Source organism: Phascolarctos cinereus, unplaced genomic scaffold (genome assembly GCF_003287225.1).
Source record: "Phascolarctos cinereus isolate Bilbo 61053 unplaced genomic scaffold, phaCin_HiC Scaffold_3;HRSCAF=262, whole genome shotgun sequence".
NCBI classification, from domain to species: Eukaryota; Metazoa; Chordata; class Mammalia; order Diprotodontia; family Phascolarctidae; genus Phascolarctos; species Phascolarctos cinereus.
In genome coordinates, this window is record NW_027555736.1 from 237,282,388 (window position 1) to 237,304,623 (window position 22,236).

Here is a 22,236-nt window from a genome sequence, read left to right on the forward strand (position 1 = left end):
AAGAAATGTGTTATAAGAAATATGGGAACAATTTATTAAATGTTACAGAGTGAAGAAAACTGAACCAAAGCAACTATAATATAAATTATAAGAGCAGCAGCAAAATCCAGAAAATACAGAGAGAAGCAGGAATTTGGAAAGGGACAAAAGGATAGTTGTAAAGTATTTTGAAGTAACTATCTTTTTAAAGTTATATATACATTTTTAAAAGCAGACTGTAAATAATAGAAGTTTGTAGTTTCATGTATGCTTGTTTTTTGTGTGTTTGAATGTTTTTGTTAATGATTTAGGATAAACTTTTTTTTTCATTTAACCAAGATTCACTTTTTTGCTAGTGAATAGTCAAACTGAGACTTGTTGAAGACCTTAGATTAAAAAGGCCAAGGTCCTCCAGTGCATCCTGGGCCATCTCCAGTTGTCCTGATCCGTATCTGGCCACTGGACCCAGATAGCTCAGGAGGAGAAAGTGAGGCTAGTGACTTTGCACAGACAGCCCTCTGTCACCTAAATCCAGTTCACTTGCATGTCATGGCATCACCTCCCTGGTATCATAGACCTCTTCAAGAATGAAGGCTAAACAGCAACAGCAGTGAATAGTATAGAAAATTACATTATGAGTTAGGGAAACCAACCTGTTGCCAGTTTCTGTCCAGTTAATTTACAAATGATTTCTAATATCTCCTCCGACCAATGGCCCAACATTACATTTGAGATACTTCCAGACAGCAGCGCTTTTAAAATTCTAATATTAAAAGACGGAATTCACCCTCCCATTATAAGCTTAACAGTGTTAGGTAATCTCCCTAGTTTGGGAAATGGTTGTATTCTTTTTAATTTTGTTTTTGATTTATGGAATAAAACAAACATTTTTGTAAAATAAGACGATTAAAAAAGATGATTGCATGTGAAACTGTAAATCTACTATGTATAACTTGCTATTCCTTTCAAATATACAACAAAATTATCTTATGTCTTTTTTTTTTTAATCCTTCCCCACACCCTAGGGATGGCTACCATTAGACACAAATAGGTATTATTTTACACATCTGTTTATCAGTTCTTTCTCTGGATGCACATCATGTCTATCTTCATATATCCTTTGTAGTTAATTTGGGTATTTATAACAGTTAAAATAACTTATTCACTCAGACTTATTCTGAAAACAGTATTGCTGTTACTATATACAATGTTCTCTTGGTTCTGCTCATTTTACTCTTCATTATTTCATTCAAGTCTTACTATGTTTTTCTAAAATCATTGAGCTTATCATTTCTTATAGCACATTATAGTACTCCATCACAATCATATACTACAACTTGTTCAGCCATCCCTCAATTGATGGACGTCCCTGCAATTTCCAGTTCTTTGCCACCACAAAGAAAGCTGCTATAAACATTTTAGAACATATAGGTTCTTTTCCTTTATCTCTAATTATCTTTGGAAATAGACCAAGTAGTGGTATTGCTGGGTCAAAGAGCATACATAGTTTAATAATTCCTTGGGCATAATTCCAGATTGCTCTCCAAAATGGTTGGATTAGTTCACAATTCCACCAACAGTGAATTAGTGTCCCAGTTTTTGCACATCCCCTCCAACATTTGTCGCTTTCCTCTTCTATCATTTTAGCTAGTCTGGTAGGTGTAAAATGATATCTCAAGTTTATTTTAATTTGCATTTCTCTAATCAGTAATGATTTAGAATATTTTTTCCTGTGATTGTAAACTATTTTGATTTCTTCTTCAGAAAACTGCTTGTTCATATCCTTTGGCCATTTATCAATTGGGGAATGACTCCTATTCTTAGAGATTTGACAAAGTTCTATATTTATCTTAGATATGAGACCTTTTTCTGATAAACTACCTATAAAAAAATTTTCCCAATTTTCTGCTTTCCTTCTGATCTTGGCTACATATGTTTTATTTGAACAAAAACTTTTCAATTTAATGTAATCAAAATGATCCATTTTACACTTAACTTCACTTTTCTGTCTCTTATTCATAAATTGTTTGCCTATACATAAGTCTAATAAGTAGTGATTGTATTCTAAAAGTTGTTTAGAACTCAGAATAGACTTTCCTCATAAACTTATATAAATGGTGATTAAGTTTCATGCTTGGTCCCAGAAACCTATAATGTACCTGAAGTATAGCATTTGAAGTTTGTTTCCCTGTTCAGCAGACCCCTAGTGTTCCATGAGAGAATTTTGCCATTAACAGAGTAAGACCTAACCCTATTCTAAATCAGTAATACCTTTCCTTTTGACCTTAATACTATACTTATCTCATTATATTATATTGGAAACCAATTTAATGTAACCCTTCCTTAGATGAGCTCTGCTGTGCCTAAAGACAAGCCTTCCTGCCCTGTTCCTTGGGACAGTAGTTGATATCTTACTGTTTTGCTTTTGTTTTTAAGCTTTATTGATGTGTTTTTACATTATAAACATTTACACATTACCCCAACTCCATGAGAAGTCTCTTGTAAATAAAATGCAGTGATCTCATCTGAAAGAGCATGCAGCATTCCCTGTCTGTGATGTCTTCTATCTTAGACCCACACCATACCCTTTTCTCTCCTTGATAACCCATATCTTACTGGGGGAAAAGAAAAAAGCAAATTCCTTATAACAAATACACAGTCAAACAAAACTAATTCCTCAGTAACTGTATGCAAAAGTATAAATGACCCAGTTTATACCCTATATCCATCACCTTTCTGTCATGGATAGCATGTTTCATCATCAGTCTTCTGGAATCATGAATGGTCATTATGTTGATCATAATTCTTACAGCTTTCAAAATTGTTTATTTACAGTATTGTTATTATTGTATCAATTGTTCTCCTGGTTCTCCTCATTTTATTCTTCATCAGTTTATAATAGTCTTCAAGATTGTTCATTTTTATAATATTGCTATTACAGTATAAATTGTTCTCATCTGCTTACTTCACTCTGAGCCATTTTATAAAAGTCCATATCTTTTTTAAATCACCTCTTTCTTCATTTCTCGTAGCATAACAGTATTCCATCATTAGTAAATAAGTTGTAACATATATATGAATATGACTTTTTACTATTTGGACAGTATATTTGAAGGTACTTAACAAGCCTTTTTACTCTGTTCCTCCACCACTGTCACTGTGTTGCCATCCCAAGGCGAGAAGGAAATTGAGTTCGTCAGTCAGTAGACAAGACCTGACTTTCAGGGAGTTAGTGGACAGGGAGGAAGCATACCCAGCTCACCCTTATCACAGTGGTCTCTGACCAGCATTTGTGACTTCTCTGAGTATATTTTAAGCTCAGAGGATTCCATGGAAAAATTAGTTTGGAAACACCATTCTAGAACTTACTTACCATTCATCAGGCTAACATCAGATTGTTACTGGCTAGCCAGGCAAATATTACATTTCCATGAGAAAACATGTTGCTTTCCACCTTGAGATAGGAGGAATTCATTTTCCTTTACCCTGGCAGTAGGATTAGAGAGTGATATTGTAACAGTACTTTTTAATTGGAGGGAACCTCAGACTTCAAACAAGTCTACCTAATAGCTGAAAAGGAATCCTCACAATGTACTTGATAAATGGGCATCCATCCCCTGCTTGAAAGTCTCCGATGGGAAGGGTCACACTGCTTCCTCAGACAATTCCTGAGGTAGTTGAGGTCACTGCATTATATGTTTCACTTTGTTACAAGAGACTCCTCATGGAATTGGGGTAATCTGTAAATGTAAAAACATCAATAAAACTTAAAAAACAAAAGCAACCCATAGTTCTTATCATTAGAAAGTTGTTCCTGATAATGGAGCCCAAATTTGCCTCTGCATCCACTATTTGCCCTAGTTCTGCCCTCTGGGCCAAATAGAACAAGTTTAATCCCTTTTCCACAGAACAACCCTTATCTGCAGACAGCTGTCATGTCCAATCTGAGTCTTCTCTTCTCCAGGCTAAACATCTCTCCAGACTAATTACAACCCCTTCTGTTTGACAAAGCCCCTGACAACTTGGCTGCAGTCCACCTTTCCCCCTTGTTATATACTTCATTCCCCTCCACACACTTTCTCAGCCAGTCTGGCTGTTACTCACATGTCTCTTCATTGCTCCTTCATTTGTTTCAATGCCTTTACATAGGTTGTCCCCCTTGCGTGCAATTTCCTTCCTTCACACCCCCAATACTTAGAAACCCTAGTTTCCTTCAAAGTTCAGCCCACGCACCACCTTTTATATGAAACCTTTCCTGAACTTCCCAGCTATAAATGCCTCCCCCCCCAAAAAAAAAAAAGAAAATTAGAATTAGCTCATATTTATATATTTTGGGTATTTTATTTATGCTTATATATGTGTGTGTTATCTCTACCAATAGAACATGAGCTCTTTGAGAGCTGGAATTGTTTCATTTCTATCTTTGTGTTCCTAGTGCCTAGCAGAGTGCTCAGCACACAAATGTTTCATAAATGCTTGTTGGTTGATTGTTCTTTATATAGCATAAACTCATGGCCCTTCACCAGATTGCTTGTCCTGTGTATACTCCAGCTCATCAATGTCCTTCCCAAATTGTGGTATCCAGAGCTAAAAACGGTACTCCAAATGTGGTCTAAACAGAGAAGATTATATAAGGTCTGTCACTTCCTTATTTCTAGAAGCTCTGCCCTACCAACGCAGCCCAGGGCCAAATTGACTTCTTTGACCGCCATATCTCATTGTTGACTTATGTTGCTCACTTTACTGATCTTTCTCAGACAACCATGCCTCTTCTGTCTTGTAGTTGTGAAGTATATTTTTTGAACTCAGGTGTTAAATTTTCCATTTATAATCTCTGTTAAATCTCATCTTATTAGATTTGGCTTAATGTTCCACCCTGTTGAGATTTTTTTAGGTTCTATCTTCCAGCATGTTAGTTATTCCTATGTGTCATCTGCACATTTGATAAGTATGCAATTTATGCCTTTTTCCAAGTTATTGATAAAAATTTCAAAACAGCACAGGGCCAAGCACAGATCCCTGGAAGCACTACGCTAGAAGTCTCCTGCCGAGTTGACAGTTAGTCTTTGAATCTGGCCATTTAACCAATTCTGAATCCATCTCACTGGACTGTGCTTCTGCACTTTTTGCTAGGCGGTGAGATCAGGTTAAAGTCCAAGAGCACCAAGAAAAGGAATGTTGTTTGGAATGTAGAGTTGAGTGGAAATAATGTCAGATTAGACCCCATTTTCAGGGTTGGAGGGAATGGCAGTGCAGGTGAGGAGAAGCCTAGCCCAGATGGGCAGGCTCCAGAACACGAAAAGAACACAAGGGCAAGTTAAGAGTGTGTCATGCTAATCAGGAGTCAAGGATGTAAGTTCCTTACAGAGTTGGGCTATTTTGCTTTTGGTTTTGTAACTACACCTAGTGTTTGATAAATGTTTGTTGAATTGAATTGAAGGAAACCCTTAGCAGCATCTGGGGGAAATAAGGGAAATTGTTATGATTACTGCAACTAACATCTGCTGAAAGAGCTTCTTGTTTTAAACAAGAACTGTCTACATTAGGAATGTAGACCCTTACCATCTAGAGTTGTCATGTTCTGGACAACATGGTTTGACATGTGACATTTTCAAATCCAATGCCCATAACTCAGATTTTAGAATTTGTCTAATAGTGTGTGTGTATGCATATGCACATATACATATATATATATATGTATGTCTGTGTATGTGTGTGTATTATGTATGTATTGTAGGTGAATATAGATATGCTCAGATATATGTATAATATATTTGAGGCAGCTAGGTTCTGTTGTGAAACTTGAAGTCATCAAGACCTGACGAATCTTGTTGGCGTGGCACTGAACAAATCACTTCAACTCTCTGCCTCTGTCTGCCTCATTTTTCTCATCTGTAAAATGAGATTAATAATAGTATTTACTCCATCCGCATGGTTGGTGTGAGGATCAAATGAATATTAAAACACTTTGCAAACTTTAAATTACTGTATGAATGTTATGTATTATTGTATTTAGAACAGATAGTTCTGATGAACAGTGAATTGGACCCAAAATGAAACAAGAGGTAAACGGGCTAGATTGTTCAGAAAACTGAAAAGCTCTTTTACTGCCCCAAAGCTTCCATGAAAGCAAAGACCTGTTGTTTGTTTTCAAAACTAATATTTTGCCAATATTCCTACAACTGAAGAACTCCAAAGAGCAGGAATAAAGGACACCATCAAGTCATTGTATGACAGGGGAAAAAAAGATGAGCTGGATATGTAGCAAGAGCAAGAGATGACAGGTAGACAGCACTAGTGTTCCATTGGTAGCCTTAAAATGTACATCAGGTGGACTCCCAGTGGCAAACTTTTGGGAAAACACAGACAAGAGTCATACAAGATGGGCAATCATGGATGGGTTATATTCTGTATCATGTGAGAGAATTCTTAAATCATTGAGATCATAAATATTTCTAAATCCATTTAAAAACCTGTTTTGTCATTGAATTATACTGTATCATTTTAGAATTATTTCTATATTATATTCAGTACAGTAGTTACTATGATATTAATAGAGTTTTCTTTTTATCTCACTAGAGATTCTGTTGTGGAAGTTCTGTTTGAGCAAGATAATGAAGAGAAATCGGTAGCCACTTTAATACTGGATTCACTTATACAGGTACTCCTATTATTTTAATGAATTGATATTATTCAGTATAACAAATATAATTCAGCAGATGTTTACAAAGAGTGTACTATGTGCAGAAATTGTAAATTCCCACATATTCTGGTTTTATTTTGTTCATTCAATTCCATTCAAGAAGCATTAATTAACTACTACCTACAAGGTATTATACTAGGTGCTGGCAATACAAAGACAAAAATGAAAGAGGCCATGCCCTTGAGGAGCTTATACTCACACTCTACTAGAGGATAAACATATTCACAGCTGCATAAATACAAGGTAATTTGAGAGTGGAAGGGTACTGATAATTGGGGGGGATGAAAGAAGGCAGGTAGAAGGAAGAGATGGTATCATATTAACTGAACATTGAATGAAGATATGGCTTTTGAGAAACAGCAATGGAAGGGTTTCCTTGGAGGATGGCTTATGTACAAAGAAGGTAGAAAGTTGGGTTTTGAGAGGTAATAGGGCCCTAAACTAGGATTGTGGTATTGTGAATAGAGAGAACGAGATAGAGTCAAGATGTGGAGGCAGAATCAATAGGATTCGGCAGCTGTTTAAATATGAGTGGTAAGAGTGAAGGAAGAGTCAAGGTAATGAAGTTACAAACCTGGGTGACTAGAAGGATAGTAGCACCCTCTACAATTTGTTTCTCAAGGAGTCTTTGTCTCTGTAAGACTTTTTATATCTGTATTAGAATATTATCAATTTTATATTATCAGATAACTGTGATTGCACATGTCACTTCAGGGTCACAAAACTATGAGTACCACTGCCTTGGAGAATAGTGTTTGCATTTAGATCCCTTTTCTGTAGAGCACTTTCTGTTACTATTGTAACACCTACGAAATAAATAAAGGTGCACATGCTCATTTTTGGAGTGGAATGTTTCAGGGAAATTACATTTATTTTCTCTTTTAATAAGAAAAATTTATAAGTAGTATCATAATTTTTCCAACTGTATCATCACTTGTGAGAAGAAATCTCCATTGAAAGATTTTGTAAATCACATAATCATTTCTTAATGCAAATGATCACATACAAGATGGGCAATCATGGATGGGTTATATTCTGTATCGTGTAAGAGAATTCTTACATTATTATGTTCATTTTTTTAAAAATCAGGTTGTACCTATACATACAATAAATTGTTTTCCTTTATCTTTAATATTAGTGCCCAATAGACACAAGGAAGCAGCTGGCAGAGAACTTGGTAATCATAGGTGGCACTGCTATGTTGCCAGGATTCTTGCACAGATTGATGGCAGAAATCAAATATTTGGTAGAAAAACCAAAATACAAAAAAGCACTTGGCACTAAGACATTCCGAATTCATACTCCACCTGCAAAGCCTAATTGTGTGGCCTGGTTGGGAGGTAAGACTTTAATTTTAAAGTGCAACGTTTAGAATGTTAAAAATAAATTTACAAAGTATTACATCTTCAGAACTTAATTTTTTCTTGTATTGGTGATGTTTCTTCATTCAGTAACCATTACTGTGTTTTTAATGGTGTTGATACATGGTAAAGTACAATGGTAATTCTTTAGTCAGAACTGTTCATTAAGTGTGCCATAAGAATGCATACATACATATTTTACTTTGAATGTTTAAATTTTGCTTAATTAGTAACAATCGTCTAATAAATTTCTTTCTCTTGTCATTCAGTGGATGGTATGAGGTAAAAAGTAACATGGTTTATTTAAAGAACTAGACTCATTTAAAAGCCAAAACTAACAATTGGAGGAATAAAGGAAGGCAGGTAGAAGGAAGAGATGATGTCACCTGAGCTGAACTTTGAATGAAGATATGGCTTCTGAGAAGCAGCAATGGAGGGGGGGTGCATTTCAGGTATGAGAGGTAGCTGTTACAAAGGAATAGAGAAGTGAGATAGAGTGTTGCATGTAAGGAAGAGAGAAAAGGTCAATTTGGTGTTACCATAGAACACAAGAGAAATAATATGTAAGTGAGGTTGGAAATATAGGTTGGGGCCAGATTGTGAAACGCCTTAAAAAACCAAAGTAGTTCATGTTTTATCTTGGACAGAAAAGAGAATCATTTGGAGCTTATGGAGTCAGGTGTAAGCATTGTAAAGTATGGCTGTATTTAAAGGATAGTATATAATGGCAAGGTTGGATTTATGCTAGGGTACAGTTGGTTGGTTCAATCCTAAGAAGTCTATAAACATATTAATAACAAAGATATTGATCGTATTCATAATCAAAAAATCACATTAATAGCAGACAATAAAAATCATATGTCGATAGTTAAACAAAATTATTTTGACAAAGTGTGCCAGCCATTTACCTTAAAAGTATTTTCATGTAGAAGTAAATGGATCCTTTGTTAATATAAAACAGCTAGGTGGCACAGTAGGTAAAGTGCTAGGCCTGGAGTCAGAAAAACTCCTCTTCAGAGTTCACATCCAGCCTCAGATACTTACTAGATATGTAGCCCTGGGCAAGTCACTTAACCCTGTTTGTCTCAGTTCATCAGCTGTAAAATGAGTTGGAGAAGGAAATGGCAAACTACTCCTGTATCCTTGCCAAGAAAACCCCAAGTGGGATCATGAAGAGTCAGACCAAACTGAAAAATGACTCAATGGCACTGTTAATATGGTAAACAGTATCTGTCTAAAATAAAGAGTCAGTGTAATGCTATAAGGCATCTTTCAATAAGATGAAGATAAAGCAAGAATGTCCATTAACACCACTATTATTTGATATAGCAATAAAAAAAGAAATTCAAGAAACAAGCATAGGCAAAGACTGAACAAAATTATTGCTTTTTGCAGATAATCTAATAGTTTACTGAGAGATTCAGCCAAAAAATCAATTGAAACAATAAAATAAAGAAGCAGGATATAAAATAAACATATAAAAGTTATGAGCATTTCTATATATTATTAACAGAAAGCCAGCAGGAAGAAATTGCTTTCAAGATGACTACAGAATGTATGAAATACTTTGGAATCCACCTACCAAAACATATGGGAATTATATGAATAAAGCTACAAAACATTCTGCATAATGGCAGAATTAAATAATTGATTCGTGCTTGTATAATAAAAAGGAAAATACTACCTAAATTGACTTACAGATTCATTGCCATACCAACTTCCACGTGAGTGACTTTATACAACTAGACAAAATAATAACAAAATTCACCTGGCAGAGCTAAAAGTCAAGAATCTCAAGGGAAATAAAGGGGAGAGAAGGGAGGAATAGGAAGGATGGAGGCCCTGCAGTACTAGATATTACCATACACTATAGCAGTAATCATCCAAAATTGAACTTTGTGTTCAATTTAAAAAATAGAAAAGTAGATCAATGGAAACAGATTAGGTGCATGAGACCCAGAAACAATCAAATATAGTAGCGTAGTGTTTGATCGACTCAGCTACTCCAGATAGTCCTATGTTACAGAAACTGCTGGGAACGCTGAAGAGGAATCTGGCCAGAAATTAGGTTTTGACCAGCATTTCAAATCATGTACCACAATAAGCTTCACAGAGACAGGTGACCTAGATGTTGATAATAGCTAGCATTATGTAGTGCCTGCTCCGTGCTGGGCACTGTGCTGAGCACTTTACAAATATCATCTGATTTGATCCTTGCAATAACCCTGGAAGTAGGTGCTGTGAAACTGGAGCAGACAGGTTGACTGCTCGGGGTCACTCAGCTAGTCAGTGTCTAATGTGAAAGATCATATTATAAACAAAGGAACAGAAAAAGAAATACTTTTCACAAATATGGTAAGGGAGGGATCACAGGAGACAGAATGGACAATTTTAATTACATAAAACTGAAAAGTTTTTGCAAAAGCAAAATTGTTAGAATTAAAAGCAAAAGTTAACTGGGAGAAAAATCTTTGCATCACATTTCTCTGGTTGATATAAATATAAAGAACAAGAACAATTCCCCAATCAGTAAATGGTCAAAGGAAATTAATAAGCAGTTCTCAAAAGAAGAAATGCAAGCTGTTAACAATCGTATCACTAATAATAATAAGATAAATTCAGATTAAAATAGCTCAGAGGTTATACCTTTCGTCCACTTGATTGACAAAAATCACAAAGTTGGGAAATTATTTTTGGAGCCACTGTGGGAGGCTATGGGAGGACAGGTGCACTAATACTGGTAGAGTCTAAATTGATCAAGTTGTTCTAAAAAGCAATTTAAAGCTGTACCTGAAACATCATGAAATTGTGCATACATAATATCAGCTGACTCAGCAGTTTTATTATTAGGCATATAATCCCAAAAAGATAAAAGAAAGAGGAAATGGACCCATGTGCACAAAAATATTTATATAACAGCATTTTTTGTGGTAACAACAAACTGGAAACAAAATGGATAACCATCAAAGGATGACTGAACAAATTGTGATTTAAGGATATAATTTAATAATATACCAAAAGAAATTATGAAAAACAAAAGATCCAGAGAAACCTCAAAAGACTTAAGGAACTGATCTAGACTGAAGTGAACAGAACCCATAAAAGATTTGACAGTGACTACAGTGTAAAATGCAATAGTAAAGGAAACAGTGAAAAAGAAAACAACTATGAAAACTTAAAAATAGTGATCAGTGCAATGACCAGTCACAACTCCAGAAGACTAATAATGAATCATGCTTCACACCTCCTGGCAGAGAGGTAATGGACTAAAGGGGCCAAGAAAAGAGCTTTTATTTTGTGGGGAGAGGTAGGAGAAGCATGAAAGAAATGATTGTGATACACCCAAAAAGGAAGGAAGGGCATCAGCGAAACATTTTTAAAAACACACAGAGGAGCTCAGAAGGGGACATAGACAAGCAAGGTATTATTGGGCCTACTGACTTAAATTTAATATGTGCCTTTAAAAAGCAGCAAGCTATACGAATAGAGAAATTTTATTTATGTTTTTCAAGTTCATAATTAAAAATTTTTTTCTTAAAATTTTGGGGACAAAGTGATTAGAAGTCATGGTGGGGGCAAATAACAGTTTTAAAATAGGCTTAAGAGGAATATGACATAGGGAGAAATGAATTGAGAGGAGGTTATAATCAAATAGCAGAATGTCAGAGGTTTTCATTATGGAAATGGAATGCTTATGGGTAATGGTGAGACTGGTAGGCAGAGGTGTATTGGAGGAGTACATGTGAGATTTGAGAACATTGATAGAAGTTAGAGTATGTGAGGGAGCATCAGTATGAATGTTGTTATAAATTCTGGTATTTTTTTAGAAGTCTCATTTACAAAGTAATTTTATAATATGTATAACAATTGAAATTTTATAAATCCCTCTTTTATGAAGGGAAACATTTTTCTTGATTTTTTTCCCTCAAAATGTATATGTGAACAAAAGTACAAGCAAATACAGAATACAAGCACAGAGCAAATATTAGAATCTATTGTATTTTCATTGCTACTCCTCTGGTCAGAGATGACACCATTGATTGCGTTATTGCTAAATGACAATGATAGAATTGAATTATACGTGCGGAGGAAACTAATTTTGAGATTCTGAAATGAGAAATAATTGAGTTTTGTAACTTTTAGATTTAAAACGCAAATGAACTTCATGGTAAGTGTTTTAACATGGACATAAACTTGGAAGGTTTATTGTGAAAATAAAATGGCAGAATCATAGAATCTTAGAGCAGGCTGTGTTCGCGGTGCTATGAAAATACAAATCACTAAATATTTCAGTTAAGGTATTTTGAGTATCAGTCCGTGGCAGGTTAGCTGCCAAAGATAAAAAGTAAGATAAAACAAAAACATTATGATTTGTAGACTTACGTACAAATTAGCGTAAGGTATATGCACTGAGGACAAAACTATAATGAGGCTTCAGTAGTTAGAAGTGATGTGCAGCTTCATTAATGAAGCATAGGACCACAAAAACCAAGAATATTATTTATTGTATCCAGTTACAGCTACTTATAACAAAAGTTTATTTCAAAAGTGAAATATACACACACACACACATATGTATATATATTTCATCATATGTGATGGAGTGGAATCTCATATTTTATTTTAGTAAATTAGTAACAAATTATTTCTAAATGTACATAAAAGTTAACCGGGGGCTATGGGGCTATGTATCACTGAATGATGATGTAGCAAAATTTAAAAGTAGGATGTCCATAGTATCTAAACTAGTTTTTTGGTTTTTTGTTTTTCTTTTTTTAATTTACATTCTAAATTAAATAGGATTTGCAATTTTACTCTTAATCCATTTAGTTGCTATGCCTGGCGATGAAGCCTTACATCAACCAGAGCTTTGTTTACTGAGATGAAGCAAAATAAAATCTGAAAGAGAAAAGTCTAAACCAGGAGTTCCCAATATTCTGAGTACGAAAACTTTTTTAAATGTCTCACAATTTTCACTCACCATGTTCTTTGATTTTTATCATTTTACAATTCAGGTGCTATTTTTGGAGCCCTGCAGGACATACTGGGGAGTCGTTCCATTTCAAAGGAGTATTATAATCAGACAGGCCGAATTCCTGACTGGTGCTCACTCAATAACCCCCCTATGGAAATGATGTTTGATGTGGGTAAAGCTCCACCCCCACTGATGAAGAGAGCATTTTCCACTGAAAAATAAAAGCCTGAATGAAATGCAGCTGCACTTGACTCAAGAAAAGATTCAATTATACATAGAATAGATCATCACAACTCAATTACAAATGTGTTGCACAGAGTATATAGGATATTGTGTTATAGTTAACTTAAATGTAAGTGAAAGCAAATCTCTGTTTCCTTTTCTGGCCTTTTTGTTTTTCTTAAGGAGCTTCAGTAGGTGACCCTTGTGAGATTTGCTGTATTTATATAAACAGTATATACAAAGTAGTTTAATTTTGGAAGTTTGTTAGGAAGTCTATTACAAGAAAAGGGTAACAGTTTTTTTCTCCCTGCAGTTTTTAACACCCATTCCAGCCTTTGGAGAGTCTATTGAAAATGTCATAATATTTTATGTTTATTCATTTGAATATTGAACAATGTTAAACATAACTAGTTATTTCAAATATTAAAGTGTATATACAAAAAAGTTTTATCACCAGAAATTATGAGTTTTTTCACAATTTGGGCAGTGGGCAGCGTCTGTTAATATATATTAAAGCAAATAGATTTTTAGGTAAATTAAAACATCTTTGACCCTTCTGGCTAAAACTATTATCTTAAATATAAGGTAACATTTCTTGAGCACCTATTGTATATAAAATATGAAAAATCTCAAGCATTAATTTCACAATGAAGAATAGTAGTAACAAATAGCCATCTTGCTGTATCATAGTATAGGGTCTTCCTGAATTAGTATGACAAAAAAAAAAAAGCAGCCTTCGGTGAGAAGACTTTCTGAATTTAGTCTAGTCCTCAAAAGAAGGTACATATTATATGTTGCCAGGCCCCTACCCTAAGCCTCCAGCTTGCCAGATCTCACATGAGTCACCTAGTCTTGATACACCCAGGGTTACCTATATGACAGGATGAAGAAACAGAGGCAGTTTTTAATGGAGCACATATTTATATTTTTTTTGCCAGACCCCAATGTTTAAAAGGATTTTTGTTGATCATTTCATCAATCCTGCACTTTGTATACCAAATATTCCTTTTCATACTTCCTTAAATATGTGCTTAGCGTCATAATTTTTAAGTATAGACAATCTTGCTGAAATTTATGCTTGTTTTATCTTTATTTGATCTTCTCTGAAGATAAGGACTACACTTTTTACATACCTCTTATTCTAATTTGTGTCATAATTATTTTGCATCCCTTGATTCCCCTACAAAATTGGCAACCTCTTAAAACAAAGTTCTACACCTTATTTTCTTTTTCTTCTTTTTCCAGTTTCACTGTTCAGCTGAAACCACTTTCTCCAAAGTTAACAATGATCAAGATCTTCACTGCTAAATCTAAAAACTAATCTCAAAATCTCAGTCTTCATCCCCTTGACATCTCTGCAGCATTTGATGCTGTCCATCATCTTTGCCTTCTGGACACTTTCCCCTCTCAAGATTTTCGTGGTGCTGCTGTCTCCTATTTCTCTCTCTCCTTTCGTGGTTCTTCTTTTGTGTCATTAACCATAGATATCTCCCAGTGCCCTGGCTTGCACCCTTTTCTCTTTTGGCTCTAGACTTATCTCACCTGGTCTCTCATTGGCCCCTGTGAGTTCAGTCATTTGTATGCAGATGATTCCCAGATCTCTCCATCCAGTCCTAGTCTGTCCACTGAATTGCAGTCACATCTCCAAGTGCCTTTGTTGTGGTTGTTATCATAGGGGCATTTTATCTAGACAACTGAAAACAATTCATTATTTAGAAACAGTGAAAGAGAAATCAAGTTAAATACTTTATTCCATACTCCCTTCTTTACAGCTAAAGCAAAAGACTTTCTGTTTTCAGGATAAAGAAATGAAGTAGGCCATTTACATTTTTCTCCATAATAAAGGCTAAAAAATATAATTGCAATGAGAGAAATTGGATTTAGAGTTGCACGTGTTCATTCAAGAAGGCAGTAAAATAGTGGATGAAATGAGCACAACTCTATCTGCTGTTATACACACACACACACACATATGTACACATGTACATATACACACATATGTGCATACACATATATTCTCAGTTTTCACTTAAAGCTAGTCCAGATAGTAGAGCTAACTTTCACATTCCCCATCAGATGATGCCTATGTTTGCCTTACATAGAGATTAACTCAAAAAGGGCTTATGCTAATTACTGCTTATTTGTTTTAGTCCATATGTTGCATAACATCTGTGGTATACAACAGATGCTCAAGCCTTAACTTTAGGAGTTGAATATTTAGAAGCCATCTGAGTTTTCTAAGCCAAGATCTTCCAGCACTTCTGTTGTCTCTGGAAATGAAATCTCCAAAGGACACGTGTTTTTCCCTACTATAGTCTGCCATGGTCTCCATTTCCCATCCTCAGAGCATAGAGTTCTCCAACAGCACTAAATCTCAAAGAAGGACCAAAGTGTCCTTTGTCAGAGCTTCACTATCATAATCATGTTTATAAAGCTTAAAATCTTCACTATGTGCAACAAATTCTATAAGTGAAAAGATACAGAATGGATTGGAGCAGGAGCTTCAAAGGATTTAATTGACTCCAGATTTACTACATTATTAACAGCTATATATCTCCCATATGTAATTACCAGAATCTCTCCTTCAGGAATATATTCCATGCTGCTAACTGACATAGTAAAATTAAGAGACTTCACTTCTGTCCACTATCCCAGAGGTAGACAGTTTTTATCACTAGCTGAAACAATCTATCTTCTGTACCACAAAGCTTTTTAATACCAGAGATGTGACAACCAATTAGGTCCTGCTTTCAGGTTTGTTCAAATCATGTGCATAAGAGTTTATAGCCTGTCCACTTGTCAATAGGCAGGTGTTATCCTAGGTGAAACCCACACTTAACAATGTATTTATGAGCCAAGGTCATCAGTTCATCTTGAAACAGCATCCCACTGTTTGCCTATAAAATCTGAAGCTGCCGTAGCAACTTTTGGAGCATCTCTCTTCAAATGTTACAACCCATACAGCACCCTTATGACCCCAAAATGTCCCACTGCAGTCTCCTGTATTTCCTTGGTGCCACATAGGTTTGCCATCTTTGCAGGCACTGCTTAGGAAATAGTTACAGGGCATGATGCCATAAAGTCCAAATGCACCACAGGCCACATGTGCTCTGTGCAAGTAATTGGGCTCTGCCTGTGCCATGGGGTTGTTGATGACCTCCTGCAGCTGCTCCTGCTCCTTCTGGGCAGCAGCTTGGGCCACTCCAAGAAGCCCTGGTCCTTGCACCAGGACTGGACAGAGAGGAAGGGCAGGGAGCTGGCCAATTGGCAGTGCTGAAGGAGCATCCTTCATCAAGGTCTCCAGTTATGGTAGGGAGGGAAGGCAAGAGGAAGAAAAGGAATAGGGTGGCACCTCGCCAAGCCCAGGACCAGGATCATCCACAACAGTGCTGAGAGGAAGTGACCTCCAACTACCCTTTGAATATTAAACCGAATATCCCATAGGCATTTCAAGCCTGACATATCCAGTCAGAACTCATCCCAAATTCCCTATTCCTATTCCTTCTCTATTACTATACCTTTTCCCAGACCTGCAACTTCAGTGTCTCCCTTGGCTTACCACTCTTATCCCACACATCCAATCCATTGTCAAATCTCATCATTTCTACCTTCACATCATTTCTCAGATATATAGATAGATAGATAGATAGATAGATAGATAGATAGATAGATAGATAGATAGATAGATAGATAGATAGATATAGATATCGATATATAGATATATATCGATATCGATAGATAGATAGATAGATAGATAGATAGATAGATAGATAGATAGATAGATAGATAGATAGATAGATAGATATACACCCTCCTCTCCACTCATATAGCCTAATTCAGGCCCTCCTTACCTCTTACATAGACCACTGAAATAGCCTTCTACCTCATTTCCCTTCCTCAAGTCTCTCCCACTCCAATCCATCTGCTGCCAGGGTGGTCTTTCTAAATGCATGTCATCCTGTTCAATGAACTCTAATGGTGCTCTCTTACCTCCAGAATCCAATATTAAGATCTCTTTTTGATATTTAAAGCTATTTATAACCTGACTTCTTCTTACCTTCTATTCTCCTTCCATTCAATTTCCAATCCATTTCCTCCAACCTGGCACTCTATCTCTAATATCCATGACTTTGCACTAGCTGTCTCCCATGCCTGGAATGCTTGGCCCCCTCACCTTCACAACTCTTAGCTATTTCCTGGCTTCCTTCAAGACTCAGCTCAGATCCAACCTTCTGCAAAAGTACTTTCCTGGTCTCCCCAGTTTCTAATGCCTTTCCCTCTGAGATCACCTTCCATCTATTCTGTATATATCCTGTATCTATTTATGATTGTGTTATCTCCCCTATTTTTTACCTTTCATTGTATTCACAGCAACAGTACCTGGCACGTAGTAAGCTTTAATGAATGCTTGTGGATTACTGACTGTCTTTATATTCCCAGAGTTTAGGACAGTGTGTTGCACATTTGCTGAATGATTAAAATAAAGCCTTCCATGGGGTAGCTATGTGGCACAGTGGATAGAGCACCAGTCCTGGATTCAGGAGGACCTGAGTTCAAACCTGGCCTCAGGCACATAACACTTACTAGCTGTGTGACTCTGGGCAAGTTACTTTGCCCATTGCCTAAGCAAAAAAAATAGGGGGGCAGCTAGGTGGTGCAGTGGATAGAGCACCAGTCCTGAAGTCAGGAGGACTTGAGTTCAAATGCAGCCTCAGACATGTGACACTTACTAGCTGTGTGACCCTGGGCAAGTCACTTAACCCCAGTTGCCTAAAAGCAATAAAAAATAGAATTGAGCCTTTCTTAGGGGATCTAAATTTTGCCTCTAATCATTTCATTGAGCTCTTTTAATTTTACCCAAGTCCCTTATAAAATTCAACCAAAAATTAGCTGTAGTATTCCAACAACTCTTACTAAGCTGTGTATAGACCTTTACTTATTAGTACTTTTGTTATGTATTCCTGTTTATTACACATCATCATACCACACTTACTTTCTTTAAAATCTAATGTTGCTCATCCATATCTACGTAGTTGACTACCAGTTTTTATTCTCAAGAGTATCATTAAAGATTAGACTTTGAATTATATGCTTGGCTTAATTAACTATAAGAATGTTTCTACTTATGGGGTAAATTATCTCACATGAAACAGACAAGAAAAGGCTTTTACAGGGGAGGGGAAATGGGGGGAAAGTGAGAGGGAATGAGTGAGTCTTATTCTCATAGGATTTGGCTTAAGGAGGGAATAACATACACAATGGGGTATGGAAATCTATCTTACCCTACAGAAAAATAAGGGGAGAAGGGGACAAGAGAGGGCAGACTGGGGGAGGGGACAATCAAAAGCAAACACTTCCGAGGAAGGACAGGGTCAAAAAAGAGAATAGAATAAATGGGGGGTAGGATAGGATAAAGGGAAATATACTTAGTTTTTCACAACATAACTACCATGGAAGTGTTTTACATGACTACACATCTGTAACCTGTATCGAGATGCTTGCCTTTTCAAGGAGGGGGGGGGGAAGGGAGAAAATGTGTAACCCAAAGTTTTAAAAACACATGTTAAAAAAAATTTTTTTAAATTAATAATAAAAAAAGAATGTTTCTACTTTACATTTTCTTGGAGGAAGAGGGACCAAGGGATGCTACAGAACTGTGATTTCATCTGTTTGGGAAATTCAGCATGTCTCACTGAAGACCTCAGTTTCTCCATAATTCATAGGCTTAGTTGCCTCAGGCACTAATAAGTCAAATGTCTATGATCACCTTAAGGACAATGAAATTCAAGATGTCAGATTGATTTTCCAAGAGAAAACGTCTTGTGGGCAAGGTGTTGTTGTGACTACAAGGTGGAGAGAAAGAATTCAATACTACAGCAGAAAATTAACAAAGTTTGGCACTGTTTGTGGAGTTGTGAACTAATCATTCCGGAGAAAAATTTGAAGGTATACCCAAAGGGTTATAAAACTGTGTATGCTGTTTGACCCAGCAATACCACTACTAGGTCTGTATCCCGAAAAGATAAAAGGGAAGAGAACCTATTTGTACAAAAACATTTATAGGGGCTCTTTTTGTGGTGGCAAAGAACTGAAAATTGAGAGGATACCTATCAATTGGGGAATGGCTGAACAATTGGTGGTATATGATTGTTGTGATGGAACATTATCGTGTTATAAGAAATGAACACGTTAGTTTCAGAAAAACCTGAGAAGTCTTATATGAACTGATGCATAGTAACAGCAACATTGTAATGACAACCAACTGTGGAAGAATTAGCTACTCTAATCAATATAATGATCCAACATGATTCCAAAAGACCCAGGATAAAAAAATCTACCTCCAGAGAGAGAACTGATTAACTCTGAGTGAAAATTAAAGCATACTTTTTTCACTTTCTTTTTCTTGTTGTGTGTGTGTTTTTTCTTTAACAACATGGATAATATGAAAAAATGTTTTGCATGACTTCACGTTTAACTGACATATTGCTTGCCTTCTCAAGAGAACTTGGAACTCAAAAAAATACTAAATCTTGAAAAAAAATTTTAAATGTAATTAGGAAATTATTACCGAAATAAAAATATTTTGAAAGGAAAATTAATAAAAATTTGACACGGTGGCATGCAAAATTGTGATATATAAAGCAAGGGTTTGGGTAGGTAAGCTGAGCTAGGACCTTGTGTCCTGGCTGTCTTTTCCTGTTTGTATTTTCTTCTCTGAGCACAAACAGTGATCTTGAGATAGATATGTTCAGTTTTGGAGGCAGCTTCATGAATTTAAAGAGGTGAAGAGTACACAGAAGCACACATTGACAAATACATAAAACAATAACTCATAACTGATGACTGACTTTGATAGGCTTAGCTCTTCTCAGCAATGCAAGGATCTTGGACAACTCATGATGGACTCATGACAGAAAATGCTATCCACATCCAAAGAAAGAACTTTGGAGTCTGAATGCAGATGGAAGCAGACTATTTGCTCTCCTTTTCTTTTGTTGTTTTGGTTTGTTTCTTCTTTCTCGTGGTTCTTCCCTTTAGTGCTAATTTTTCTTTACATCATGACTAATGTAAAAATATGTTTCATATGAATGTACAAGTAGAATCTATATCAGAGTGCATACCATCTTGCGGAGGGGAGGAGAGGAAGGGGGAGAAAATTGAAAACTCAAAATCTTATGGAAGTAAATGTTGAAAACTAAAAATAATTAATTATTAAAACTAACCCATAATTACTATTACATTCTCATGGGTGGCAGGAAAGATTCCTAAAGGACTTGTGAACAGATTTCACTTTAACTTCATTGTAGTTATATTGGGCAATTCACTCAAGTCCACATTTTTGGCTGAGGGAGGGCGCATAATTCATCCTCCAGGCGCTGCTCACTTTCTCCTCTTAGAAGAATATATAGCTTCAGGAAGTATCTCCCACTGGACAATTCATACCCAGAACCTCTTGAGGACTCAGGACCTCTCTAGTTCATGAGACAGCCACCAAGGCTAAAAAGATCCATCTTTGAGGATCGCTGGTCACTTGTGTTCACTCAGGGAAAGAAATAGAAATTAGAAGAAGCCGGGAAGGACTTAGGTTTCAGTATGAGCTCATCTAGACAAACATGCTCTTCCCCTAGTGTGCTTAGGCAGCCAGAATCGCTGCTAGGATGAGAAAAGGAGAGAGAGGTTTTCCCCCCACCTTGATGGAAGTTTGTTGGAATCTCAAGCCACTCCTTCAAAAGAAAGAAAAAGAGAAAGGTCGGAGACTTCGGCCTCTCCTTTGAAGCCTACAGAGTAAGCAGTGGATGCCAAACCCTTTGGAAACTCCCTCCCCCACAAGAGATCAGGAGTCTCTGGTTGCAAGTGCCCTTTAGAAGGGGCCAGAGCGCATGTGTTTCTCAAAGTGACCCAACCTTAAAGTCCGCAGGAAGGGGCCGGGGCAGGCTGAGCTCCACGGAAAGTGCCCCAATCCTCCAGAAGCGAAGGGCTCATCCACTGCCTCCATCTCTTTGTAGTTTTGTTTGTTTGCTTATTGGCCCTACCACACTTGCCCAGGGTCACACACACAGCCGGTATACGTCCGAGACCCGGCTTTCAGCCCAGGCCTTCCTCGCTTGCTCAGACTCTCGGCTGGCTTTACGAACTCACTGCGTCTAACAGCGGAGAGCTAAGGACCCCTCCATTCAAGAACTGGCTCACACACTTCTGGCTGTGAGACCCTGGGCAAGTCACAAGCTCTCAGTGCCCTACGCAAAAAAAAAAAAAAAAAAAGGGAAATTGCAGAGAAAGTGATAATTTGCTTCGGTAGAGGGAGTTTTCTCACGCAGAAGTTTCCTGTATTTTGTATTGATTCACATTTGTCGATGTTGTTTTCCCTCAGAGAACAATACAAGGACTGTTTTGTTCTCTTCGAGCCCCTAACTTTGTACAGAAGATCTGTTGGCTTATTGTGTTTACTGCTGACCCCACGTCCGGAATTCTCACCCTCCTCTTCTCCTGCCTTCAATTCTCAGCTAAAGTTTCACCTCCTGCAAGGGGTCTTTCCCAGCCCCGCTTACTGCCAGTGCCTTCCCTCTGAGATTACTTCCAAGCCATCCTATGTATATATGTGTGTGACACACACACTCACACACACATATCATGTTTGTATGTTGTTTCTCCCGTTAGAATGTAAGCTCCTTGAGGGCAGGGATTGTTGTAGCCTTTTTTTTTTATCCCCAGCACAGTGCTTGGCATATTGTAGGCACTTAATAAATGCTTGCTGAAAGCAAAGCATTTATTAAGAGCCTGCTGTGTACAGGCACAACGTTGCTCAATGTTGAAGATACAAAGAAAAGTAAAAAACATCAATGTTTGATGGATTGACTGACACCATTCTGTTGACATGCATCCACCCTCCCAATCTCTGATCTCTCTGTTATGACAAGTTTTCTTTTGCTTCCTATTCACTTTTAAAAAGTGAAAATAGGGGAGTAAGGAAAAAGTAAAACCCACCTTAGGGAGGC

General features: G+C 36.7%; 1 protein-coding gene and 1 pseudogene across 1 annotated transcript in view; one reads left to right on the forward strand and one right to left on the reverse strand.

The window, feature by feature from the left end:
* Window positions 1-13,690, forward strand: part of ACTR10 (actin related protein 10) — a 38,024-nt gene extending 24,334 nt beyond the window's left edge. Inside the window, exons 11-13 of the mRNA XM_020986462.2 lie at window positions 6,559-6,640; window positions 7,821-8,022; window positions 13,059-13,690. Of these exons, the coding sequence (XP_020842121.1) occupies window positions 6,559-6,640; window positions 7,821-8,022; window positions 13,059-13,240 (466 nt within the window). The 3' untranslated portion in view covers window positions 13,241-13,690. The remainder of the gene's footprint in view (window positions 1-6,558; window positions 6,641-7,820; window positions 8,023-13,058) is intronic.
* Window positions 13,691-15,426: 1,736 nt separating this feature from the next.
* Window positions 15,427-16,525, reverse strand: LOC110208412 (serine-threonine kinase receptor-associated protein pseudogene; annotated as a pseudogene).
* Between the last annotated feature and the right edge of the window lie 5,711 nt (window positions 16,526-22,236).